Source organism: Strix uralensis, chromosome 4, assembly GCF_047716275.1.
Source record: "Strix uralensis isolate ZFMK-TIS-50842 chromosome 4, bStrUra1, whole genome shotgun sequence".
Taxonomy (NCBI): domain Eukaryota; kingdom Metazoa; phylum Chordata; class Aves; order Strigiformes; family Strigidae; genus Strix; species Strix uralensis.
Genome location: NC_133975.1, coordinates 55,665,983 through 55,693,940, shown reverse-complemented (window position 1 = coordinate 55,693,940; position 27,958 = coordinate 55,665,983). Strand labels below are relative to the sequence as shown.

Sequence of the window (27,958 nt, the reverse complement as noted above, 5' to 3'; positions counted from 1 at the left end):
TGCATCATTTCAGGTCACTTTACTGCATAATTAAAAATAATAATAAAAGTAATGAAAACATTGCAATGATACTCTTAGAGCAACAGAGGTCTGAGGCACTCAGGGCAGAGAAGACATTTTCTGGCAAATTGGGTATTTGGTAGTACACGAGTCCAGTTCTGTGAAGCACTAACCCCTTCCCCCCACCTTAATTCTGCAGTGCCAAGGGGAACCAAGGGTATGCAGTACCTCATATGCTTGGGTCTAATGTGGCAACAAATTCACCAGACACCTTGTAAAAGGTGTATTTTATGCCCATGATTGTATGATTCAATGTCTGCATTGGTTTAACTACTTCTTGCATTACTGTGGTGTAAGACTAAGTTTGCAAGGGGGTCTGAAAAATTTCTCATTACAATTCAGAGGGAAAAATAAATTCCCTCAGCAGACACCAGAGATGATGGAAAGGAAGTGGGCACGGGAAAAGAAAGGGTAGACAGAAGAGAGGCTTATCAATCCACACTCCTTTACATGAGTTTCCAGCTCATCGTGACCCATCAACAAAAAATAAAGGGGTATATTATACTAACATTGCCCCCTCCATACCCAGTTGAGGAAAAAAGATCAGTTTTTATAGCTGCACCCTAAGACTTTCCAAAAGCATGAAACTCACTTAACTGTGGGGGGAAAAAATTACCTGTTTCAAAATTACCAAAAGAAAATGAAAACAGCATTGAAGGTGTTTCATTTTCTCACACTAGACTTGTTGTGACATATATACTCATTTCACTGTACGTCTTGCAAATCCAATCCCCCACAGCTACTGTGGATGTACGTTTAAAAAATGCCCCACAGTTAGCACACGCAGAGATCCCATGAATCATGGGATCTTTTTGGTTCTTGTTTCATTCCTTTACCTAAGCAAGTCTTCACTGAGCTTTTGGAGCAGGAGGCTGCTTGCAAATACTGCTTTGCTGAAAAGCAGCTTATTCCAAGGAGCTGCATATAAGACAGAATTTATTAATTTTCCCTGTAGGAAGCCCATACTATCAAATCTCCAGCAAAAGAAACAAGTCCTGCCATTAACACAGTGTGTCACCTACAGTTGCAATCCCCACAGAGGCCATCACCAGAGAGATGGGGACAGAATGAAATTCTTGGCAACATGCATGTCTTTCTCCCTTCTGCCCCCTTCTCAACTGATAAACAAACAAGGCCCAGCCCATTAGAACAGTATCTGCAGAAGCAGGAGCAAGTCTTTGGAACTAGAAATGCTTAAAATCTCAGGTGCCACTCACATACCAAGAGCACACTGAGGTGAGAAAAACCTGGATCCCAAAATATCAAGTCCCAGTGGGAAAGGTTGCCCACACTTTTCTAGCTAATATCATGTCAGCAACAGAAGCAATTGTGGGTCTAATTGGAAGAAAGGTGCTAAAGAGATAATTGAAGAAAAAAGAAAAATATAGCATGAGTGTTGTAGGTAGGAGGAAAGCAGGAAATTCTTTAAATTCTTCTCTGCTTTTCCAGACATTGGGTCAGGTTCTTCAAGATACTCCTCTTATCTACAATCACTGAGAACAAAGTAAATGATGACATCTCTCTATTCTGTACTCCTAAAAAAATGCATAGTACAGAGACAAAAAAAATATACATATGTATTGTTCAGATCCACCTGCTCAGTCTAGACTATCACTGGGACATGAAATGGGGACGAATACTATCCAGCCGCCGGGTCAAGATCTCACAGCCTGTATCAGTGACCAGAAGTGTGTGTTCAAACTGGGCAGATCGCTTTCCATCTCTTGTTACTGCAGTCCAACCATCAGGCCATGTTTCATCTTGCCAACCACCTAAAAACATAAATGATGATTTTTTGACCGTTTTTAAGTAACAGATATCAGTTCCCCAGAGAGAAATGGAAAAAAAAAAAAAATCTATCAACTATATAGAATAGAACCAGCATCCTATTCCATCACTACTTAATAGTAAACAAAAGTAATCATTTTACTCTATTGCTAAATTGCTCACCTTCACAGATCATTGGTTCAATTGTAAATACATGACCTGGCTTCATGACTCCAACTGCCTTATTTTCTGCAATAAAATAAACACTCAAGTTAGAAAAAGTGATCCCATCTTAGTAAATGAATGAATCCTCATCCTAGAAGAATACAGCAGGAATACTGTAAAGTCAGAAAAGTCCTTCTAAGATGACCCATTCACTTGTCCATTTTTAATTCTATGTTAAGATTTCCCTTAATTCTTTCCCTCTCCCCCTCCTCCAACACTGCCATATTTACTCAAGGAGCTTAAAATTAATTGCTGTCTTTCTCTCCAACAACTGGAGTTCAACTCCAGTTCTATAAAAACATTGAACAAATGTAATACAGGAATTTCTGCACACTTCTATGATGAAAAACAATTTAAAAAAAAGATCAGTGAAAATAATAAGCACTTCAAGGTATTCAGAGAAGGCTTGAAACATCTTAATTTGTTTCTACTGAACCATTAGCTCCAATAAATTGTCAAAATATGATTGCGGCTAAGTAATCCCATGATTCCATTTATGAAATACACATTGCCCTCCCCATTACTCTCTGTAATGGGGTCATAGTAGTGCCAAGCTGATAATGCTGTATTTCTTTAGCTAACATAAAAAGGCAGAGAATTTCAAGGCATCCAGGACAATAACACTGGAACTTTTTGTCCATACATACACCAATAATGTTTATGTGAAGGCACATGAACTGATGCACAGCATTTCTCTAGGAGTGTAGTTTGACTGAAGAAAGGCTTCAGCCTTTTTCTTCTGCCCTGTTTCACCTTGAATGGTGGCGCAGCTTAGATCTGACTCAGCCTAGCATATAAGAGCTGGAACAAACTCCAGTATTGCACAGGAACTGTTAGCTCCAAGCTACTTTGCTGCTGTAGACAATTTGCATCAATTCTTACATACAGATTCCCCATCCCCCTACTCCAATTGTGTAAATTTATTATATTGTCTACACCACCTAGGTACTTCAAAAATCTCAAACATCAAGCTGACACAACAGCACCCAGAACATTTTTCTTTTACTTAAAGGGTCTTGTCTCTACCTCCATCATCTGCTGGTGTTTCTTGCTCTCAACACTTACATATAAGTTTCTGGTCTTCCGCATCTGAACAAATTTTGTCCATTCCCTGTAGTCTTCGTGATTTTGTTAAATAATTTAAAGGCTTATAAAATGAGCTTTTTGCTTTTAAAAATCCTTTCATAGTAAGCTAGAAATAAGCAGTACCCTTCATTTTTTTCCCTCCAAGAGGCTTTAAGTCCCTCAGGTACTTCCACTTTGCTTTTGCTGTGAATCTATATTTAAAAATACCAGAAAAAACCCAGCATTTTCCTTTCTGGGAACAGACATTTTGACTCAATTAAAAAAAAAACAAACAACTTCAAAGTTCCCAACAGCCAGGAAAGAGAAATTTCCTTTTTCTCGGATTGCATTTTAATTGATATAAAATGCCCTCCACCTCCAAAGAATCCAGATTGTCTTTATTTTACATAACAAAAAGTAAATACCAGGAATTGATACCCTTCTACCCTGCGATTAATAGATTTTCTCTGTTCTCTCAGAAAAATAACTTGGGGAAATGACAACATGAAAAATCAGGGATTGCTAGATTATAATCTGTAACTATAACCTGCGTTAAAGCTCGTTAGGAGATGGGAAGATGGAGGCATCTGTCAGTTCTGAGGAAATAAATGTCCTATCAGGGGAGCTTTGGAGCAAAAGTGTTTCTCACTGCTTCATGATATTTATTCTATCCTTAGTTGTCCACAGGCACTTAAGCTTCTCTCTGTGGATGCTGTTTCTTAGTCCTGCTGGCAAAAATTGTCCTGGGGACGTGGCCATTTCCAAAAACTAAAGCTGAGAACCTGCTGAGGGAAGAGTCATTCCTCCTCTGCCACAACTACAAAGAGGTTTCCCAGAACATCAGATCACAACACTCAAATGAAGACAAGTGAAACGTAACAGGATCCAGATTCAGGCACAACACCTGTCTATACCATTCAAAAAAGCCTTTTATTTACATTTGGAAATGTCAGTAAGTTTTTGCTTAGACCTAAGGATAGAATGTGCCCATTCATGTCAGACAAGGACACCTAACAGATTAGTTGGGAATTGAGACAAAAACATCGAACACTTACCCAGTACAGATGAGAGCTAGCACTAAGCATTAGTGTAGGCACAGACTGTCTCAGTATGAAATGTATTCACCTTATTTAGGTTCATAAAGCATGCTATGGTCCAGAGTTTAGAAAAAAATATTTCACAAGTGCAAAAATGCTAACTTGATGGCTGTCAGGCAACATGCTACTTTATTAGAATATAAGCAAGTAGTAAATTGGGTGCATTCATTGCATCTACAAGATAACCCAAAGGGAATGAATACTCACTGGCATAATGTGGCACATTAGGGGCTGTATGGAAAAGTTTATGGATTCCATGCCCGCAGTAGCTCCGAACCACTGAAAATCCATTTGCTTGAGCATGCTTCTGAATAATGTTTCCCAGTTCTCTGTACCGAACACCAGGTTTTACTGCAAAATTAAAGAGATACAGATAGACATTTACAGAGCTTTCTTTCAACATAACTAACCAAACACCATTCAGGCTAATATCTCTGTAGCACTCATGGCTTGTATAGCCATCTGTTCTAGTATGCAACCTCCTATGATCACTTAACCCACCAAGTATATAACTGAGTGCAATAACATGAGAGAGGGAGGAAACAGTCTCATTCATATAAGAGAGAAAATGAGAGAGAAAGAAGAACACTCCTTCTTCACAAGAACACTACTTTCTCAATTTCACGGATGTAAGTGCTTATATAATAAAAGGTTGTCGAAGTTTGAAATTAAAGACAACAAAAGTCTTTCAAAGTACTTGATAACTTCTCATACCAGAGTTACAGTGCTTTTTTCAATGAATGTATGAACTATATTTTAATGTACACTTATCTCTCTAGTACTATATGAAAAGTGCACACAAAGAGGAAAAATTATTTTACATGAAGGACCAAGGTGGCAAACAAACAAACAATACAAAACTGATATTTCTACTCTGACAAGACTTTTAGTGGCAATGTTACAGCAAATAAGAATGTTCATATGCAAGACTAACTTTTTTGACAATCCTTTTAGGAAGCCTTAAAAGTTAAAGAGTTTGAAACAGATGAAAATGGTGTGGAAAATTCACTTTGACCATTGGACAAGGGAGTAGTAATACCATAAAAGCAACAAGGCCTCATCCATCAGCTAATGAAGATGCATACCGAAAGCAACTTTGAGCCACTAAAAAGAAAAAAGAATGTAAATGCTATTTCAAGATCATTCACAACTCTCCTAGTTGAGCTGTGCTGGTCCAATGCCAAGAAATTAAGATGATTTAGACTGGGAAGAGACAACCCTTTTTAACAGCTGAGACACTTGCTGCCAGAATTCCTACTAGCAGGGATTGTATAAAACTCATTAAAAGCTGTTACAGCATCTAAAAAGTTGGTAAAGAAAAGTTACACCAATAATTTACATGTCATTATAATGAACACAAAGGTGAATTTCTGTCATAGTTTATACATCAAAGCCAGGATATGAAAGATAAGAGACAACATATATAACACTTGCTATAAAAATAAAGTACAGGAGCAAAGGTAAACATTATTCTGATGATTTAGCTCTGAAAAACGAAGTGCGAAGTGGTCATTTCAGAATAGTAATCCTACATAAATAGCTGCTTGATCACACAGTGAATACACATCGTTCATGTGGATTTTTGTCTTTTCAGCTTGCTAGCTATCTTCAAATTATTAACCAAAGTAAATTTTTTTTTTTCATTTACTTTTGATTAAATGCAAGTTTAAAGCCTTCATATATAGAACCTTAAACTTCACTCTTCAGAGGCCATGAAGTGAGTAAATTTGACTGGGGATGTTAAGAAGCTGCAGGGTATAAAAGATACAGACCATACAAATATTTCCAGGAACTTAGGAGATTTTTGTTTTGTTTTCTCTAAGAGAACTTAGTATATTCCTCTGTGAATGAAGTTGAACGTGATGTTCTCTAGCTACCATTCTGTCTCATTGTATGTCTCAATGAACCTGTCCTGAGTTATATCTAAGCAATATAATTAAAGTTCTGTGGGTAATGAAGGATATGGATTTTCTTCTCTGGCGCCCTCCCACAGCTGAAAATCAAAAGCTCATAATTAGCTCTATGAAATAACCATCAGGTTTGGCAGGGGTAGAGAGATATGTTTTAAGTGTTCAAACAGTGTTTTACCCTGTCAGTTCATTGTGCAACACCATACAAAAGTAAGAAGCCATACTTTGGTTTTCCAAAACATACTTTGTTCTTCATGTTCTCTAAACTACTCTGATCAAGGATGTCTTATTCATATAACTAACAGTCCAAAAAGGTTGTTGCCACGTCAGTATCATCATACGTGGATCAGCTCAGCATCAATTACATTTTCCTTGTCAACCCACATTTCAAATAAAAGTTGCAGCCACCACCCACAGAACTGTGCCACTTGAAGAACCACTGTATTATACAATATACATGATCTGCTGGTGACACACACTAATGCTTCTGTGTTCTACAACAGAAGTCACTCCCGGGTAGTAGCAAATATGAGCAATCACATTTGAGAACCAAAACCGGAATGCTTCAGGCCCTAACAAAGGGTTTACCTGCATCAATGGCTTGCATTAGGCACTCGTAAGTTGTTTGGACAAGCCTCCTTGCACCCTCATCAACTTCTCCAACATAAAACGTCTCGTTCAGATCTCCATGGTAGCCATTACGATAGACAGTAATATCCACTGCAAAGAATACCAGATATATTGTAATATTAGCACTGTATTTCTCACTCCTTGTCTCTTGATTTGTGAAAGGACAACACACACATGTAAAAATGTAGTATTGTAACTGTGAAGTTATAAGATTACTTTGCTGAAAGAGTTTACATCTGGAATTGTTCCAGAATCAATTCTCTCATGCTTATCCTGTAGATTCTATAGAATTAATTAATAAGATAGTGTTTCACTGGTTTGATTTAATTAAAAAAGAAGAAAAAAACCCACACCAATGCAACACTGACACAGCAAGCTTATGATCGGTTTTCTAGGTAAATATAAAACAGGAAAGAGAAGCTCTGTGGTCCATAGTGATTTACCTGGTTGAAATTAATTTTAAGAAAATATTTTAACACTAATAGGGGGAAATTAAATTTTAAAAGGTATGTAATCATGTTTTAACCCATATTTTAACTTCAGTAATTCCTATGCATGTTTAGAGTAAGTCACACCTTTGCAAAAATTGTAATGCCAAAATCCATTGCTTCGAACCAAAAAGGTAAGATTTCTTGAACATTAAATACACAGCAACTTTCCAATAGTATTCCCAACTAAGAAAAACACATCAGATGACTTAAAACCTTTTTCTTTCAAATGAAAAAAATTAAGCATTCAGTATCAGGCAAACAGCAAGAATGAGAAGGACATGCTTAAAAAAAACGAGATTTAGATGAACATATAATAAGAGTTTAGAATTCTGTTGCAGCAAAACCCTAACTTGTTTGCTTTGCCTATAAAATTGGTTGTAAACTAAAAGTGATATAATTCATTCTTGAAAAATAGCAGCATAAGTAGTTTTAATGAGAAAAAAATAATCTTTTTTAGTTTAACTCATTCAAAAAAAAAATGTTTTTGGATTAAGAACATCCATACAAGATGCCTGTGACAAACAGTCCTTCTACAAAACATAGGAACAGGCCTACCAGTTTAGACATAGCTGTCATCTATTCTAGTATCCTGTCTCTCATAGCAGATGAGCACAAAATTAAACACCCTGCCATCATACAGTCATTATATATAGTAAACACATGCCAAATATTCTAGATTTGCATATCAAGCTGACTTCCTGTGGTAGAATGGGTACTTTTGTGTTTAACAGACTTTGTCAGTCTGGTAGGTCTAATAGCTGCTCGAGTACCAAAACTACTAGAATAGTTATTGCACCGCTATTCATGAAGAAATCCACACGCAGACCCCCTCACAGGTAAACAGCCATGAAGGAAACTGTACTGAGCAATAATACTTTAGGAATATGGTATATGCACCACTTAGAGAGACCAGTACAACCTTGATAGGAAAACACAGGAAAAACAACATTGGTGTCAACAGTAAATCTGTACTGCCGGTAAACATTTAAGAATGAAATTAACACCGCATGAAAATACTGCCCGTGGTGGATGCATGCATGTGCAGGGTTACACGATACTCGCTGCATGACTGCAAGGGACTACTGGAACATTTTGACCCATGTACGTGGCTAGTATCGTAACAACAGGACTGTAGAAACCAGCCTCCTGGTAACTTACCCAGGTAGGCTTCTTGTGAACTGTGTATCACAGCTCCTTAGCAGAGTGTCCAGACTACTTGCTACAAAGAGGCTGTCTCTACAGGCCTCGTGATTACAAGACTTTCTCTTGATGCTGCCAGATTTGGCCAGAACATCTCTCTTTACAGAGATACCAGCTTTGTTTAAGAATCTGCTCCCAGGGAACAGCACGATAACAAAAAGTTATGATGCCTTCCTCAGAGCAGGGGGTTTGACTAGACATCACCTGCCAGTACAGTTTTCCTGTGGTTCTAAAAACCTGTTTCGGACTCCGACATGGCCACCTTTGGTTCCAGCAGGCTAAAAAGTTCTAAGAGAAAGATGGGCACTTCCCTCTATTGTTCACTGGGCTCATCCCTCCAAAGTACTTTTAACTCCTCCTTTGTATCCTATTTTGCTCCTCCTTTTAAAGAGGCTTTAGAGCCCCTAACCTTACCAAAAGGAAGCCTACAAGACTTGGAAGCCTTTTGAGCCCACAGGGAATGCATGTTCAATCCACAAAATGTGGACCATTTTGTAACAAGACCTACTCAGCCACAAAAGAGTAAACATCCTCATCAAAACAAAGCAGAAGACTCAGAGCTTGGGCAAGCACAGCCAGGGCAGGGATGTGAACAAAGGTAGGACTAAACCCTCTTATAAAAGGTGTTTTCTAGCATTGAGGTACACTCTTGGCATGCAAATAGTGGAGAGGTAAGGCACTGTGTAGATGAAGCCAGCCTAGTAAGCTTAACTGGGCTTCTTAGTTTGGACTCCAGCAATGCCAGAAAAGCTGGCAACAACAGAGAGCTGTGCAAAGGCATCATCTTTGAAATTAAAAAAAAAGATAAAGGAGCTTTGGCCGAATGGTTACATGTACGCTTAGAAAGAGGCAGCAATCATGAGGCTTCTTCTGAAAAGGCTGGTACCCACAGCACTAAGCTGTAGACTTAGTAGCTGTTATTGCACGTTAATATATGTCAAATATCTTGACAACGTAAAAGGATTCCAACCCGCTTCTAAAGGTAGGCCAAACCTTAGGATACACTGGGTATTTATTTACAGATAAAAGCAAACCGATGCAATAAACAAAGGTGCAAATGTTTGTACAAAACAAACATCATTTATTTTTACTGCCAAACCAAGAAGAAATGAATGAGAACACAAAAAACAGTCAGGTAATTTACAAAAGTATCCCTCACCACCCAAGAAGGCATAAGTACCTTGAGTACCATAAACAAAAAGCAGCTGGTACCATTAGGCTGTGAGATGCTCAAAAAAAGAGTATGTTTTTTAATATGCACCTATACAATACCTCACCGTTAGGATCCTTTACAGTCATCATAATCTTCATGTCCATAGCAAAATCTTAAGGATCTAGAGCCATCTAATTAATAATTCACACAGAACTAATCCAGCTGAATAATTCGATATACATTTTATTCACTATTTATACCATCTGGAACAGCTAGAACTTAGCCCACAAGTGGAATACTCAGGCACCATACTAACGCACAGACCAGAGCAGAAGAATTATAAAGCTTTTAAAATGCATCAAACTTTTGAAATTATTTTATTAAATAAAGTTATTAATTTAAATATGTAAAGAGCAGAGGTTAATCAGTAAATGAGAACAAAAACCTCTCTTAAGTAGCTATTCCAATCACGTTGCCTGCTAGTGAAACCTCACCTTACTGCATGGTTTAACTGGATAGAAGGTAGAAATGTTGAGGGTTAGTTTTCATAGCACTTACCATTAACAATATCTCCCTCCTGCAACGGCCTCCTGTCAGGAATTCCATGACAGATCACTTCATTCACAGATGTACAACACGACTTAGGGAAATTATAATAATTCAGAGGGGAAGGATAGCAATTCCTTGCAATACAAGCCTAATTTAGAAAATACAATTTACACTTTACATTAGTAAGTTTTGTACAAAGGAAAAATGTATGCACAACAGCTTTACGATAAGAATGATAGGTTGAAATGCAGCAACTCTTGAAAATAAGGTTCTTCAAGAACTTTTTGACATTATGGTATTTTGTTATGCTTTGCATTTCTTATCAGGAAGAAAGTAAAGTTACTTTAATTTTGTTTCTACTCATTTTTATGTTCAACTACCAATGCTGAAATACTCAGGTTTAAAACAATGTATGGCAATATTTAATCAGTTTAAAAACCAGCCATTTTCAATGACTGTTTTTAAGCACCTGGTCTAAGACTTTATGTACTTTTGTAAAACACACAAGCTAGACAAAATAATATTTAGCACCACCCTTTCACCCCTAGCTTTAAAACCTTAAGCTGCTTCCTTTGCACTCACTCTAATAACCTTCTGGGGATTTTTGCAAAACTGACACGTACATTTTAAATACACTTACATATACATACATATACACACTATATGACATAATGAGCAATTCTGGAAAAATAATACTGTGTTAACTTTTTTTATTTTAAAAGATAATACTGTTTTAAAACTGCAAAGTACCAATTAGGGATATCGGTCAGTATCAAAAATCTGCCATGCAAAACTTGCCAAAAACTGCTGAGGAGGGACAACACCATTTTAACTACTAGTTATTCATATCAGACATTATGCATAAGCAAATAGTTTAATGTTTACTGCAGTTCAGCAGAAAACTCCAGCCTAATCAAACCAGAGGAAGTTCCTTACAATCTTGGCCCAACAGCTGCAAATGCAGATATAAAGAACAGCAACCAGAAAGCTCTCTAAAAAACTTAACAAAATCATTACCTTCCCCACAGTACACACGAGTATCTTCAATTATCAGTTCACATACCTTATAGAGAAGACAGCAAAGAAAAATAAAAATTACACAATTCAAGTATCTATGAATAGTTAAGCCAGGAAGATACTTGAACGTGTATTTCAAACACTTTGCTGGACTGTGGCTTTAGTTTGCCTGACTGCTTCAAACATCTTGTTTGAATTCTCTCTCAGGCTCCTCAGTTCTGATTCCCAATCATAAGTAATTAAACTTTCTCCCCTGTACATCTTAACCAACAACACAGAACACAAAGAGTCCATGGCCTACATGTGATGTTCTTTATATAATAGTATCTGTGGGAGCAAAAACGGTTGAGAAGAAGAAAAATTGTATGATGTTAACCAAGAAAATAGGTGAAGAAACTTAGAGGGAATCCGAAGCTGAAGTCATGGAAGGAGCTGATACAGAGACAGGCGCAGGAGTTCCTGACTCATTTTGAATCTAGGGTAACGTACTTCTAACATCTGCACTACCGACTAACTTCAAATTGGGAAACAGTTCAAAATAAACAAAAGGAATTCACGCAACACCAAAGAAAACCACACAACAATCATTCAAAAATAAAGAGACAGAAGAAAGCACTTATAAACACAAGAGGAACAATAAAATAACCTTACTAAATGGACAGCGTGATCAATTTCTTCAGTAGTTACACCTGCTTTCACCATCATAGCAGCAACATCCAATACTTCTCTAGCAAGCTGCAAACGAAACAAAAATACTGACTTAAAATAAGACCAGGACTACTCCCTAGATGATTAGCAAGCCATTTGCTACAGCTACACCGAGACTGCTAGGGTAGACCTGGGCTCCAGAAAGACTTCGAGATGTCTACAGGTTATATTACTAAGCCGCCTCTGTGAGATTTGAAAACACTCCATTAAGATTTGGGACCACAATTTCCTTGAATACCATAAAATTGAATCAGACTACCTAAATACATTTCAAAGTTTGACTTCATGCACAGGGAATTGATTACAATTGAACAGCTCCTTTTCAAAAATTGTTAGGGATGGGGGTCTGTTTTGCTTTTTAGTTTTTACTTAGTACTAACTCCAGGAGAGGAAAAAGTTTTATTCTCATTTATGCAGTATAGAATATATTCTTAACAGTAACGTTTTAGCCACAGATTATCTCACTTGTAACAACAAACCCAATAACAGATAAAAGTCATCTTCCTCCTTGCAACTTAGTTTAGTGTGAATTTGGAATCACAAGAAGAGAAAAAGCAAGAAAATACCAGATTTCCCAAACTGTTTTCAGTGCTCAAAAGTGGTTTGAAAGTTTGTGTACTCTAGTGTGCTGTCACAAACTGGTAAAATCACTACAAATTTTTAAAGAATAAAGCCGCTTTGTAACAAAAACCAAAACCCCCTTACCCTACACACTACTCGCATCCCTTCTATATCCTCAGATGAGAGTATTTTTATTTGAGAGGTTCCTTTTAAAGCCTGTTCTGATTCAGACATTCCTGAAAAGAAAAAAGAGGGAGGAGGGAAAAAAAGAAAGAAAAAAACCCATGTTATACAGAGGAGTGATTGCTATGTATGTCCAATCAAGGAACTTAGCTTACCAATGGCAGTAAAAGTACATACTTTCTCACCACAGACTAAAGTAATGAATGCACCAAGTCATAGCATTACCATCATTATCCAGATTAATTTGAGTTCATAAACCTTCCACAATATTGTAATGCCCACATGTGCTCAGGATGCCTGTTCACTTGCTGCATAAAACCATCATGTCCAGTTAGTCAAAACACAACCTTAAAAATCAGATTTACATGGAAATTATTTTATTCATAGAAAATTCTTTTTTAACTGCTTTGGTGATAATAGTAATAAATGATATTCTAAAGGAGTCAAAGAATTATATAAGCTTGTGAATAACTCTAGTTATACTACTGCAATAATCAGCTGATGAAAATATGTAAATTCTTCCTACCGAATTCTGTGCCAGCTCAGTTTTATAGTTGAACAACCCCCTAAAAGACAGTATTTTGTGTTGTTTAAATATTTACATTCTGTAAAGAATAACCACAGAATGGATGAAGATTTTAAAGTAATTCTAACAGACTGTTTAGCAGCTTTTTGGGGAAATACAAAGCACCAATACCAATATAAAAAGGGAAAAATACCAGAACATACAAATAAGCAAGTAATTTTGAATATATTCCCTCTGTGTTGAAAACCAGCTGGAACTCAAACATCAGTTTTGGAGGTTCCTTACTATAGTTTTGTTTGGTTTTGTTATTTTATAACACATTTCCAACAGATACACTGATGTCACCGAGAATGGCTTAGCAGAATTCACCTGTGACAGGCAACTTATTGCTGTTTGTTACGAAGTTAACTACTGGATTAGGACTTGCATGGGGTTTTTTTCTTTTCTTCCCTGAACACCTTTGAAAGATAACACATTACAAACTTCGGACTTCCAAAAAAACTTGTAATTTCTGAAAAATCAGTAAGTTAATGTGGTGGAAAAAGAGGTAGAGTGAGAAGAACAGATAAAGGAAGAGGTTCCCTTCTCTAATACCTCCTTCATGCTTTAAAGGCTTTTTCAATTAAAAGAAAATAGACACCAAACATAACACTCAATAATTGTGATTTGTTTCAAGTTACCTAGCGGATGATCAGCATAATCCGGTCTCTGAATATAACTTGGCACAGGTCTTGTTGGCGTCTAAATAAATCATAGTCAAAGCTGGTTAGGTTGTAAGAATACTTATTATAATCACAAAAACAGAGACCCATGCAGCAAAATTAAATACAGTGAAATATGGCTAATTCCACTCAGAAGAAGTTGCGAAGAATGCAAACATTCCAAAACAGTTCTAATTTTCATTTCTCAAAGATTTTCCTGTTGCTTTTATATTATACAACATCTAACAGCCAACTTGACACATAGAAGTTTTTTACAAAGCTGTGCAGTAAATGAAATTGGTTTTATAACATATTATGCCTGTTACATTGTAGCATTTATTCTGCTACTTTCCAGACTGCAAATGCACTTGTTCCAAATACATCCTTCCCCTCTCTGGTTATTAGTGTCTATTAGCAAGATTGTTATTTCTAATCATCACCCCGGTCATTAGCACTTTTTATTATAGTTTCATTTGCATCAATCCCACAGCAGTCAGAAGTCAAAAAGGGATGACATGACTAAATTACTTGGCCGGTGACATAGCCAAAACACCCTCTCTCCAGTGACACTAACAAACACACATGGGCTCAGGCTCTGTTAATCTGTTCTCTGATGAGCCTGTAACAGATGGAGAAGACTATACAGGATGCCATAGCAGCAGCATTTCTAGCACAGGTCATTTAGAAAAGACACATGTAAATAAAATGCCATTATTCCTGTAAAAACTTTGGCTTATTCCATGTACAAACTTGTACCAATTTAAAAATACAGCGATACTGAGGTTGTCTTCTAAACACACCTTTCACAGCTGAAGATGTTGCTGACCTCAGTTATTCTTCGCCATTCCAGTGCTGGACATTACTATAACCTCTGTTCCTTCAGCAGAGATGTTCACCAGCTAAATCACCAGGTTATTTCAAACCATTTACATAAAATAAACCCATTTATTTAAATTCTAAATTAATTCACCTGAGTTTTTCTGAAACAGACTGCTCTATTATTGGTGAGAACAGTAAATAGCTAGGAGAAGACATCATCTGAAATAGCAGCAGCTTTTTGCAGAATAAATGTCAAAATGTACAGCCAAAAGTTACGCGCTTAAAGCCTGCTACTGCTGCATGTCACTTCACAGGCACTTCCTTAACTTTAAATATACCAAGAGATAGATCAAGTTAAAGCAAAATGAACCGCAATAAAGACAGAGTCATACATGTCCTTGCCATCATGTTCGAATTGCTTAAGAAGCTTTCCTCTCAGCTAAAATGTGGGAGATAATCAGGTCAGGACTGGTCCATTAGTTGCTACAGAATGTAGCAGCACTGGAGTACAGAGTGGCACCTACTGCTTACCAGTGGATAGTGTGGCCTGAGTTTACCAGTATATCGATAACCAGACCAGGGATTTGTGTTAACGTCACCTTCCAGGGTCCAAGAAGAAACTTCACGTTTAGCTTTTTCATCTTCTGAAAAGACCAAAAACAAAGAAAAAAAAAAATTGCAGCAGCAGAATATAAAAACTATGGGGTCCAGAAAGTGATTTAGAAGTACCTAAGTCTAGATTTGACTCTTTCTGGTGTTTTTAGATACTGATATATGAAAGTATAAGTGGCAGTTACCATTTTGTACTGCCCTTAAGTTTTCCACATTCAAAATTCATGTCCTGCCAACTCTATCTTTACTTAATAGCAAACTGGGGTATGTTAGGACAGCAGTACCGAATGCACAAATGAAGCATAGCAATTAAGCTGCTCTTCATCTGTAGTTCTAAAACATAGTTCTGTGCTTGTTTTCATTCTTAGAAAAAAGCATACTTTTACAGAAATACTCATCCCTTCAATTAACACTCTTGCACTGTAGATCAATGTTCCTTTCCTGTAATTTCTCTTAGCATTCAGCGACAGAAATGACCTGGGGTGGGAAGGAGGGTATCCAACTGTTAGTTTCAATATATGGAGCCTGCTACCCCTCCAGATCTGATGGAGAGAGGGTGGGTGCTGCCACTTCTACATTTCAGGACAGGCAGTGTGTACACCTTACAAGATGGTCCCAATCTGCTGGAGGTTCCAAGCTCTCTCAACCTTGTGAAATTCATGTCTGATGTGGTCCAGTGACTGACTTCATTCACAAATAACACAGTCCTGACAGGGCAGATTGAAGTGTTTGCAATAAAGGATTGAAGCAAGTAGATCGTGAGTGTTACCAAAAGGAAAAATATTTACTCAGAAAAAGGAGGCAAGGGTTAAGAAAGAGCATAGCAGCATTAATCTTTAACTCATAACCTGATAGCTTGTTTGTTTTCTCTTTTATATCACATGAGAATGAAGAGATGGCAAAAGGTCTGCCATACCAAGCCCTAACACAAGTTCCTTAGAGTCTCTGTGGCTGACATCTTGGTCATCTGCTCACAGGACATTCAGTTTAGATGAACCATGGAGAAATAATAATTTAAAAATCCAAAGTTTTAACGAAGTGATATTTTGGGTTCCACTGAGATGCTTCAGTAGTTTGTTGCACTGAGGTCTTGAGGGCTATTAGAACCAAGCTGGATCAGCTTGGGCTCAGCAGTTATCCAGAAATCCAACAAGATCATGGATTTAGCGGAACCATAAAAAAATTTGCTCTCACATAAACAACAGCATGAGAAGACTGCACCAGAGGATTAACAGAACAGTTTCATATCCATGCAGGTACAAAGTAATAGGATACCGAATACAAGTGTGAACTATGAGACCCCTACACTGGGAAGGCAGAAAGAAGGAATATATTTGTAATTGCTTGTGCTACTCCAACCTATCATTTATCATGGAAAAGTGCAACATTTATCATGGAAAAATGAGTTTTATTGGGTTTTAGGAAAGGAGAAGGTAAATTACTTGAGGATTTGAATTTCTGCCATGCTGCTTACTTTTTAATCCCACCACCCTTTTAAGCAGAGCTTGATGAAGATGGGCAGGGGAATGGGTGTGAGGATGTAAGGGGGGCAGAACTGGGGTCTGGTCTCTCTTTTTGTTTGGTTTTAAACTCGATGCATTATTTTTACTACTCAGGTAAGAGAGAATCTACTAGTATTTTCTATGCCAGAGCTACCAGCCGTAACTAAGGCACACAGATATTCTTATTACCTTCAACTAAACTCAGCAAAATCCTCACTATGATACATCCTCCTATCAATGGCTGCATGAGTCCACAAAAGCATTTTCCCTTTTTTTTTTTTCCAAAGGGGTACACCTCAAATGTACAGAACAGCTGCACTCTGACTGGCTCGCCTACATTCCAGCAAGTGTCTAATCACAAACACTTCACAAGAACCTGTCCCACTTTACTGCCTTTTACCACATTAGACATCAAAATGCTATGATGGAACAAGTCTGGCAATGCCTTATAATAATGGTTTATTATTCTCCTTGCACTTTATTTCAACATCCCTCTTTCTCTGTTCATGTACCTGGCAATGTAGCTCAAATAGAAAAGGGAACAAAACCAGGAATTTCTGTACCACTGTCCCTAAAATTTTACATAGAGATTTAGATTACCAGGAACTTGACAAAATTTCAGATATGCAGAATCCAGTGCCAGGTGTCTTGGAAAAATCCATACCATTCTTAGACACAGAATCACAGAACTGTTGAGGTTGAAAGGGACCTCAGGAGCTCATCTGGTCCAACCCCCTACTCTAGCAGGGCCACCTAGAGCTGGCTGCACAGGACAAAACAAATCAAAACAATATTAAACGCATTTTAAAAAGCATACTTACTTGCTTTCTTGTGTAATAACTTGTGAGTGGCCCAGCTTCCCTTAAAACATTCCTAGAATTGCAAACAAGCAAAAAAATATATATGTGTTAAGTAGCATTATCCTGGACAGACATACCATCCCCACAAAACAGAGAAGCAACAGCATTTTAAAAGAATACTAGAAGACTGATTTTATTAACCCTTGTAGCAACATGCAGTAAATGCTACTGTAACTGCTAGTCTTGACAATAGAAAATACTACATTCAACAGCTTATGAGTCAGACAGAAAGCATAGCCAGACAGATGCACCCATCTCCGTGAAACACACTGATCTAATCCTATCTACTAAATATTGTCCCCTTATCGTTTTAATGAGTAACTAAACACCATGGTTGCTCCGGGTTGGCTGAAACACGGAGTCTATCTCCATACCAGATCTTAGAATTGCAGTGGGCAGGATGGTTCTCCCTTGGCTCCTACAAGAAGCCATCTCCTCTTGCTAATTGTGTCCTTTCTGCCTCCTTCCCCAGCACAGGAAAGCAACAGAGACCAAGCAGCACAACCCCAGGGGAACAAATGAAATAGATCAGGGGTGGGGGGAAGAAGTGAGAAGAAGTGAGGGCTACTGAACAGGAATAAGATATTTAAAAAAATAAAGTTGAAACGGAAATCAAGAAAAGAGTGACTGTGAAGGAGTTTGTCTTTTTCTCTTCTTTCTGATCACAAGTAGAGCAGTTCATGCAATGAACAATGAATCAGCAAAAGGGCAGATGGAAATGGCTGGCAGCTGGAGAAGAATAAAGAAAGACTAAGATGAAGGAAAGACAAGAAAAAAGGAGAGATTTAAGTAGAAAAGCTGCAGAAGTCAGCATTAAAGGTAATTCTTTAAGGTGCTAATTAGGAAATTACTTGGTTTTGTAGCAGAAAGTCTAATTCAATGGCTATGTGCACTCAAAACAACCATTAGGAAACAGCTAATTCCAATCATTTACAATAACATCTGATTTTCTGAAGAAAGAGGCAGGAAGCAAACTGTTTTCATTTACAAATAAAGACAATATTAATGCTGAATCATCATTGTAAAACTACCATCCAGAGCCAACAACTGATTCAACCTAATGTATACAACACTCTACCAGTCCAAGACAACAGATCTGTAAACTAAGCCCCGTGTTTAACATTCTACCCCTGCTTCACAGTTGCTATTGAGCAGTCTTAACTGTCTGCTCCTGTAGAGCCATGTTCTCCCCATTTTCTCGTTGGTCTTGCAAACAGTAGTTATCAAATTATATCCACAAAAATACAGTAAAGTGGTGCACAAGTATGCCTACGTTCAAGGAGACCCTGTTGTGTGCTATTTCCCTCATTACCAAAACCAGTTGTTTGTTGTCTTCTCCTATGCCATATACTTGAAGACGCCACGTTCTCTGGACAGGCATTCGACATGCCATGGTGCTATGTATTGGTCTGGGCAGCAAGAGTTTTTGAAACCAACACTTTAGGTTAGCAGAGAGAATGTGTTTTTGAACAGGCAGCAAAAGGTTTTACTGTCACACTTGTACAACCCACTGCATAGACAGACCTTTGTGCTGCATTATCTGTTTTCTGCTGGGAGAAAAGGAGCAGGTTTTAACCAAGGCCTATTTTAAGAAAAAAATAAAGAGCTAAAAACCCTATTTGAAGGACACTAGAAGCATCATTATGGTTTTAATCCCCTTTTAAACACCAGGTGTCCGTTCTGAATCAGAAGGATTGTGCAACTAAGGACTTAGAGCAGGTACCAAGTCTGCAAATCTAGAATCCGCTTCTTGGGATATAAAGGAGCATTTGCGGAATGAAGACATACATCAGCTGTGGTAATTACTGGTTGTAGTTCATTCTCTCCTTCCCCATGAAATTTGGGGGTGTATTCTCCAATGCCATTCCTTTCCCCAACACCAACAGTCTTTCCTCTTTGCCAGCCCATAACCAGAAAACACCAGGCGGACACTCCACTGCTGGCAGTATCATAACCTGACAGGCTCTGTTTTGGCTTTTTATTTCCTGCAGCTGTAAACAACCTATGAGGATCCTGCATAAGGCTGCCATATGTCTGAGTTTTCCCAAACGTGTTTCCCAGATTTTGCTTGCCCTCTATTTCCAGTGGAACAGCAGCTCCATCGGAACTACTGCCGCATAGCTCCAAACACGCTGCTGTACACCGGGACATCCCAGACACGTGCACTATATGCACATCAACCAACTGCAACAAGTACACACAGCAAGTCCAAAGCATTTTTGTAAGCACAGGCTATTACACATGCAGTGTACAATCAATTAATATCTGTCATGGTCTGACACTTTTGGAAGGCACTCAAAGGATATGCTGCACATCCACCTACAACCCATGTATTTTGTGTAGGATCAGTCATATGCTTCCTGTAAGCACCGGACTCACTGGGTACACACAAGCTATTTATATTCAGCGACTTACCGCACAAGCACTACATTGCACATGCCTGCAGAGCTCTGCCTTGGCAATTCCAGATAAAAATATGGCAGCTGTCACCTCACAGGTTGGAGAATCATAGCTCTGACGACAAAGCACTACCAATGTACCACTGCATATTGCAAACACCCTCACCTTCTATACAGCAGACTTCCTGACAAGCCATGGAAGAAAGCCACTCTTTCTCTCCATCTGGGCAACTTTCTGAAGAATTTTCTGGAGAAAATTCTGTTTTTTGCTGAGCCTTCTCTGCCGAGCCTTCTCTCAGCCTTCTGCTGAGACATTTACTTCAATCTTCCTATTACCATTCCTGCCTCTAATGATTCTTCCATGTTCCTATGCCATATACAGATCAGGATAGAAAATTTTCAATGATTACATGAACAAAATCCAAGAAAAAAATAACCAGGGTGATTTTTAATATTAAAATGAAGAAATTAAAGCTTTTTTCTTTCTGATACGGTTAAGAAAAGGAACACTTGACCTTGCATGGCTATATTTGAAAACATTAATTAGCTTCAGGGGGAAAGTACACAGGAATAATATGAATTTGGCTTCAAGTTTCTTGAAAGATTTCCAGGATTTAATTTCAAACACTACATTATCCATTAGTATGTCCAATATTAATATCCCAACCCTTCTCATCTAAAGCATTTTCCTTTTTATTGCATGCAGTTTTTATATAGCAATTAAGACAGACTTGGAAACACTGAAGAGGACTGTACAAGAAGAGAGGTCAAACGTTTGACAGAAAAAAGGCAGGGGGCGGAGTGGTAATCCGCAATTTGTTTAGAGCAATCTTGGGTACAACTATCCAATCAGCAAGAAAAATACAATCATCATCAAACAAAGACCATCAACATATTTAAACCTTTTAAAATATTTCTGGCTTCAAGTTATTCTTAAACCAATCCCACTGATTCTGTGTTTAGAGACACGCTCAAGCCAGTGTTCACCAGAACCTGCGTTTACCAAAAGGTAACCAAAGGCACAATCAGCATTACAATCTAGAAAGATTCCTCTTGGACCACCTCATGGAAGCCATGTTATTTCTCTATTTCTGATTTTTACCTTAAGGACTCAGCCCAATATCTATTTACTGGTTCAAATATTGATAGAATCATGTAGCATAGCAGAATTTGTTTTACAGCAGACTGCATTTTCACTATGACACAATGATCACTACCAAATACCTTAGGCTTTTTTTTTTCATCAGCCATTGAAAGAACAAAATAAAACCCTTGAAAACAGTTATTGAGCTACTTAGCAAGTATTTTTTTTTCCCTAAATTTATGGTCATCTTTACAGTAATAACAGGGAGCTTCTTACTCTTTCGGTTCATGTATCCATGCAACCTGATTAAGAGGTAGAAAAGCACAGCCAACTGCAAATTCTAGAGGGGAAAAGGGTGCTAAACCAACCAAGATTAGGATATAGCTACACTGCAAACCTCTGTATAGCACAGACATAACCAAATAAGCTTTAAATAAGCTACCCAAGTACAGGAAGCTACGCAGGCAATGCAAGACTGAATTGAAGACATACCCATTGATTGTGTTTCTGAACTGCCTTTGCAAGGTAGCAGCTCATTTAAAGTTAGCTCTGCCACCTCTCTGTCAGCAATGTCCAGCCTCAAAGCTGACGCTCTTCTTCAGGTTCCCCCTTCACCTTCAGGTACTGCTGCTTCATGCAACCTGACATTTGACGCTGACCTATCAGCAAGTATGCAAAAACCACCCCACTGTACAGTCACTAAGAACTCCAACTCGTGTCCAACTTCCACAAAATTACCCATCTCCATCCACTGTGCTCATCATTTAGAGACATTGTGATGAATTTGCAAAGATACCTATTTTACGGGGAAAAAAAAAAAAAAAAAGACGACAGCTGGAATCTAGACTATGGGGACAGACTGGCTGTCTCTTTGCACATCATTATACCCTGAATTGTAATGGGCAAACATCTAGGAAACAGTGCCAAGCAGTACACTCTATTTAAAAATATTCTGAGCAATTTTTTTAATAGAATTTTAAAATGTCCTTCAGAATGTAAAATTGTCTTGGGCGTAATCTGAGATCACGTAGTTTTGCTTAATGAGAACTTGTTTTTAACCAAACCACCCTGAAGGTATGCAAAACAGAAGACAAAAAAGCCTAAGTATGGCATTTAGCTTAAGAAAAATATCAGGTTATCAGTGAGATATATATATATTTAATACAATAGAGATTAACTGTACATTTTATCCATAAATATAAGTATGTTGAGGAATACAGTTGTTAATACATCTGATGTTAAAAAAACCCAGTTGCTTCTTTTTAGCATGCTGAACCCTATTCTTCTAGGTGTGGTACAAGCCCACAGAGACAGCCTCTGGCCTGAAAAACTCAGTACAAAATTCCCAAACTAGCTTAAGCGGCATACATGACCAGTCTGTTTTTCAGAAGAGCTGAATATGCATTTTCAGATTCAAATGCAAGGGAAGCACCTCCATGCAGCACCTTGGTATCAGCAACATTGCCTCTCTCCTTCATCTAAAGCCTGATCTCACACAGAGACACCTGGGTCCCACATGACAAAGCCCTTTCTCGGAGGAAGGGACTGCATTTTGCAACTCTTCAGATTTACAGAGACATACAAGTGATTTTTGAGAGCAGTTTAGGAACAGTGGACCAGAGAAATTCAAACTGGACCATCCTTTCAGCATATCAAACACTAGCTTGGAAAGCCTGTCTATATGAGTCTGAAGTTTTACTTTCAGAAGTTTCGAGGGCTCAGCATTTGTGCCTCAACAATAAACAGGCCTTTACCAGACACAGGTATTTATGGTGATTTATAGGCAGTTAAAAATGTCAGCTTCTTGGTGAAGGAAATCTGTCAAAAGATCTTCTAAAAGACAGTATCTGCAGAGTGCCATTTATACCAAAAGAAACCCATGTGTTGCACTTGGATCCAAGCAGCAGGTTTTAGCCTATTTTAGGCACAGCAAAGAACAGTGAACCAAGAGTGAAATATGGCACTTATGTCCTACAGTCTGACACAAGACAAGACAAAAAATAGTTTCATCCAGGTCCACTGCTCCCCGCTCCTCACTCCCAGCACACTGAAGGTGAAAGGGAACAGCAAAGGGGGACGGGACAACACCACTCTTCTCTTCAGGACCACAATTTTTCACAAACTACTGTGACCTTGGGTATCTGAAGCTGTCAAGGGCCCAGTTCTGAGTGTCAGTGAAAATGTGCCTCCCAGAGGCGGTAAATCAGTATACAAACCCACTGAGAAAACAGAGCACCATTTCCTTCCTGCCACTGCAGTTTAACAAGTCACAGCCCAACTCAAATGGAAAAAGTGCCATCAGTAGGTATCCACCATCGTGAGAGAGATGCTGCTGTCTCTGTACAGTTCAGAGAAATCGTTTCCCTTCAAACATCTAAAAACACACATCCAAGCACTGCTCAAGTGCAGCAGCTTCACCATGTCACAGTCCTTACTTTTGACTCTATAACAAGATCACTTGATATACCTGGGCCTCTTTGGGTCTGACAATACATGGGCACACAACGCAGGAAGGGACAACCATTCTCCTTGAATAAGCAATCTGTGGCCTCCGCCTCTCGGAGAAAAAAAATGCAGCACAGGCCACTGACTTATAGTAAGAGAACATTTCCAGTATGTGGCTAGAAATAGGTATTTCTGAATTTGCTAGAGAAATGCCCCCACACCAGCATCCAGTCCACACCACAGAAAACCTCTGACTACTCTGTTTTGTCCGAGACACTTATACAGATATAAATAGTATGAGAGAGGAAGTTTTCATAAAAGCAACACAAAATTATTAATAAGAGATCAATTTACAATTAGAAGACTCATACAGAAGTGGTAACTGGAGATCTCAAGAACTGTTACTACTTTCCCTCTTTATCATTCAGCAGCTTGTAGAGGCATAAATGTAAATTGTTTGCATATTTAAACACAAACTGTTTATGTATACTACACATAATTTACATGTGTATCAATAAAGGCAGATTTCACAATAGAAAATTCAACTTAGTAAGAGTAACAACATGCTTGAGATGTGATGCTGGGCATATGTGTTATCTCCACATTCAGAAGATATAGTAATTCAGTCTCAGATGATAAACACACGCAACACTGTAGTAGGTCTCTACAAAAGAGAAAGCAAGACAGTGAAAGAAAGTAGCAGTGACAGAACCTGATTTACTAGCCTAAATAAAGATATTATTAAAGGATAACAGCAGACAGAATCCCTAAGCAGAATATTCCCTCTCATTACATCTTGGAGCTAAAGAAAAAAAAATAATGCTGAGGTTCAACACACCACCTCAGAGCTCCTCCGGTGCTAAAAGCCACCTTTACCCCATCTCCATTACCAGTTCAAAACCTCCCTGCTAGGCCACTGCTCTGCTGCCTTGGCTCCCCCTCTCCACCCATGACCCACCATCACAACTGTACCGACTTTCCAAGGTGCACAACACCCAGAGATGAAACAGCGTGGGCTCAAAGGAATTTCAGAGGATGTCAAATTACTTCAAAGTAAGCATTTTCAGGGCACGTTGTTGAGACATACTCTTTTCGATGCAGAAAGGGGGAAAAAATAAATGACCGGAATAATGCCCTTTCTCAAGGAAAGGAGAAACACAAATGATAAATCCACTGGGGAAATCACTGTCTTGATACAATCTACTTGAAAAGTTCACTTCAATTCTCTACGTGCAATGACAAAAAATAATGCTTAATCAAACTCCTCACTACACTGAGATTCTCAGTCCTTACCACTTGTATTAGTATTTCTTAACAAATTGTATGTTGCTATTTATAATCCAAACACATTGCTCCATACTGGTTACCTTTCTACAGTAGTTCACACTCTTCTATTGCTTACTCTTAACATTGGAGAAAATAAAACTCCTACAAATTTGGTTCTAGCTCTGCTTGGAGTTTCGGCTGTATGAATAAGTCATCGTAGGCTTCCAAGAAAATTAATTAACCTAGCATGCATGTCCATACAGATGCTCTTACCCATCAAAGAGACGCCAGGTAACTTGTCACTCCCAGAGTAAGCGCCTGCATACCCGTAGCTAACACTGCTGCATTCAATAAGGATGGGTTGACTTTACGGCTATACCAAACTGGGCCACAACGGGCAAGTGCTCTTCAGCAGCATGTCCTGAAGCACTGGTGTTTTCTGATCCAGCAGTGCACAGCTTCGGGAAGTTGAACTAGCAGAAAATTGAATGCAACTGCTTTTCCTCCATGAAAAGAAAACTCTAAAAACCCCAGAAGTGGCTCACCAAGGAATCAGGGCCAGCTTAATGGGAGGCGTAGAAACCTTCATCTCTGGAGGGAATAGGACTTTGTCAGCTATAACGCAAGCTGTGCTGTGAGGTGAAATAACATCCTAGGTCCACTCACTAGCTTATCTACCTGTTATTTATGCGTGCAATACCACAACAGAAGGAAAACCACCAAAGAGAACTTTGGAAAAGTTTCACAAATGCTAACCAGTCCAGTACTGTCAGCTGAAACTTGCTGGAAGTTCAGAGAACATTTCCTGGCTTTAAAGTTACCTTTGCCTACCACAGGCTTATCTGAACAGACAGCGAGGTTGTCAGCAGCACCTCACCTACCCTCCTGGCCATGCTTGCAAGACACCAGCGGAGCACTGCAGTGAGTCTCCTCCATCGCACGCATCAGATAATGGGGAGAGCTGAAACCTCGGGGCAGCCTGTCCTGGGCCCCACAGAAGGTGTCAAGGGGGGCTGAAGGTCCTCGCCACAGGCTGAACACAGGGACTCTTCTCTCAGTGCATGAGATTTTTTGCATATCTTGAACACAGGCTGCCATTAATTTCCTTCTCTCTTCTGCAACACATGTCACCCAAAACCTTTAAATCATCTTTCATATGGGGAATAACTACTTACCTACTTTACTGATCAGGACAGCAAGGCACAGTGAGGAGGAACAACACACCCAAGGTCACTCTGAAGTAAGATGACTGGGATTCCCAGTTCAGTATTTTATTTTCTAGGCAAGACAGCTTTACAAGCATGTAGTCAGTTACCCAGCAGCCTACTTTGACAAGCTAGTAAATATTTCGGGTAATTCCCCTTTTACCTTACAACAGTAGCAGGTATTTCAAAACAATTAAACCTAATATATAGATAACAAGAACATGCGTCCTATATAAAATTAGCCAAGCAAGGGATGGAACAGAGGCGAGTAAAAATGTTACCAGAACTCCTCACATCGGCTTGTTTGGTCTGTTAACAAATGGTTTTGTCATCACCAACTAATATTTGTATATGCTGAAGATGCATTTATGATGAGTTTTACATCAGACGTGCCAAAGCAGGTAGTAAAATGCCGAGCAAATCGTACAAACCAGCTATAAGCACCACATGGGAACTAGAAACACAGAACTGTCAGAGTAATTTTGAGTTGTAATTGATCTAATTTAGAGCATAGACTCCCAGCATCTCCCAGTATCTGGCACTGGAGACTTCAGGGGAAAGTACCAGAAACCATGCAGTGGGTGTGTTACATCCACGTGGGAAGTTTTCCCCTAATCCTCTGCAAACCATAACTACCAGTTTACATCCTGACTCGGAAGAAAATTTTTCCAATTAGTAAATTAATCTAGCTGATGCGACTGAATGATTTTCTTAAGTTTATCTTCAAAACTTGAATGACTTTACCCTGAGTTATAATTCTGACAATGAAGTTCATCGTTAATCTATGAATTAAAACACATACCTCCTCACTGATGTTGACAGAAATTACACATGCAAAAAGTTCAAAGGATTAGGCTACGTATTTAAAGTTATTAAAAAGCAAACAAAAAACTCCACTCAACAGCCATCAGGCAGTCCTTTTTATTTATGTTAAGGACCAAAATATATTACCACTGTGGCAATAAGTGAGGGTAGCCAAGGCCTACAGAGTACGTTTAACAGGAGTTGACGGTTGTATGACAACTGGCCTAACCTGAATCTCCCTGTTTGGTATCCTTAAAGTAAAATATCCAAAGATATTAAAAAAAAAAAAAAAAGCACCAAATCATTTTCACAAAAGCTCGTATGTAAAGGAAAGAGAAAATCTGTTTTCAGAGCAACAAGTCTCCCGGTGTTTATCAAAGCCAAGCAACTCCAGAGCCAGAGCTGATGCAGACACAGAATTGCACACGCTGGAATTTGATGAGCGCGTCTCATTTTGTCCCACTAAGCCCTTATTTTTAAAGGGGGTGGGGGGCACGACGCGGACCACCCAAACCTTGAGGCAGAAGAAAAACCGTGCACCCCCTCACGAACGCTGCGGCTGCCCTTTAGCAGTGAAGTCCCCCATGAGCCCCCAACCACGAGGAGGGGCTCCCGCCCCACCCGCCAGCCCAGCACGCCCCCCCCCCCCCCCCAGGCTGCCATTCCCCCACCCACACGGGGGAACTTTCCGTGGGGGTCAAACGACGGACCCTCCTCTCCGGGACCTCACGAGGGCGGGAAGGTAAACCCAGGCACCAAGGGCCGGGCCCGGGCGGCCGGTTGATGGGGGGGGGGGGGGGGGGGCGGAAATGTGTGGGGGCAGAGGAAGGGGAGCCCTTTTCCCCGCCTCGCCGCACGCCTCACCTGAGAGCAGAAGTAGGAACCCTGGATGCCCAGCTTGAGGCAGGTCGGGCACTGCAGCTTGGCCTCGCTACTGCAGCCCGCCGTCTCGCAGACGCGGGTCTCCACCGCCGCCATGCTGCCGGGCTGCCACAGGCGCGGCGCGGCGAGCGGCGGTGGGGGGGGGGGGAAGGAGGAGCCGCCGCCCGGAGGTGCCGCCGGGCGGGGAGAGGAGGGGAGGGGAGGAGCGGCGCGGAGCGGCCCGGCCGCTCCGCGCCG

The 27,958-nt window shown here is 39.4% G+C and overlaps 1 protein-coding gene across 1 annotated transcript; it reads right to left on the bottom strand.

Annotated features, from left to right (window-relative positions):
- METAP1 (methionyl aminopeptidase 1) lies at positions 1 to 27,850 on the bottom strand. Its single transcript, XM_074866796.1, has 11 exons — positions 27,704 to 27,850; positions 17,598 to 17,649; positions 15,194 to 15,306; positions 13,823 to 13,883; positions 12,578 to 12,669; positions 11,816 to 11,899; positions 10,157 to 10,295; positions 6,713 to 6,844; positions 4,422 to 4,565; positions 2,011 to 2,076; positions 1 to 1,832 (listed from the first exon to the last, which is right to left on the bottom strand). The coding sequence occupies exons 1-11, from the start codon at positions 27,815 to 27,817 to the stop codon at positions 1,672 to 1,674; spliced, it is 1,158 nt and encodes a 385-aa protein (XP_074722897.1). The 5' UTR covers positions 27,818 to 27,850; the 3' UTR covers positions 1 to 1,671.
- Between the last annotated feature and the right edge of the window lie 108 nt (positions 27,851 to 27,958).

Bases quoted from the DNA above. Each gene is read 5' to 3' on its own strand.
- METAP1 (XM_074866796.1), bottom strand. From the start codon at position 27,817: ATGGCGGCGGTGGAGACCCGCGTCTGCGAGACGGCGGGCTGCAGTAGC. The intron at 13,884-15,193 runs GTAAGCAGTAGG...TGATTTATTTAG, and splicing joins TCAGGCCACACTATCCACTG to ACGCCAACAAGACCTGTGCC. The intron at 10,296-11,815 runs GTAAGGTTATTT...TTTCTAAATTAG, and splicing joins TTGATCACGCTGTCCATTTA to GCTTGTATTGCAAGGAATTG.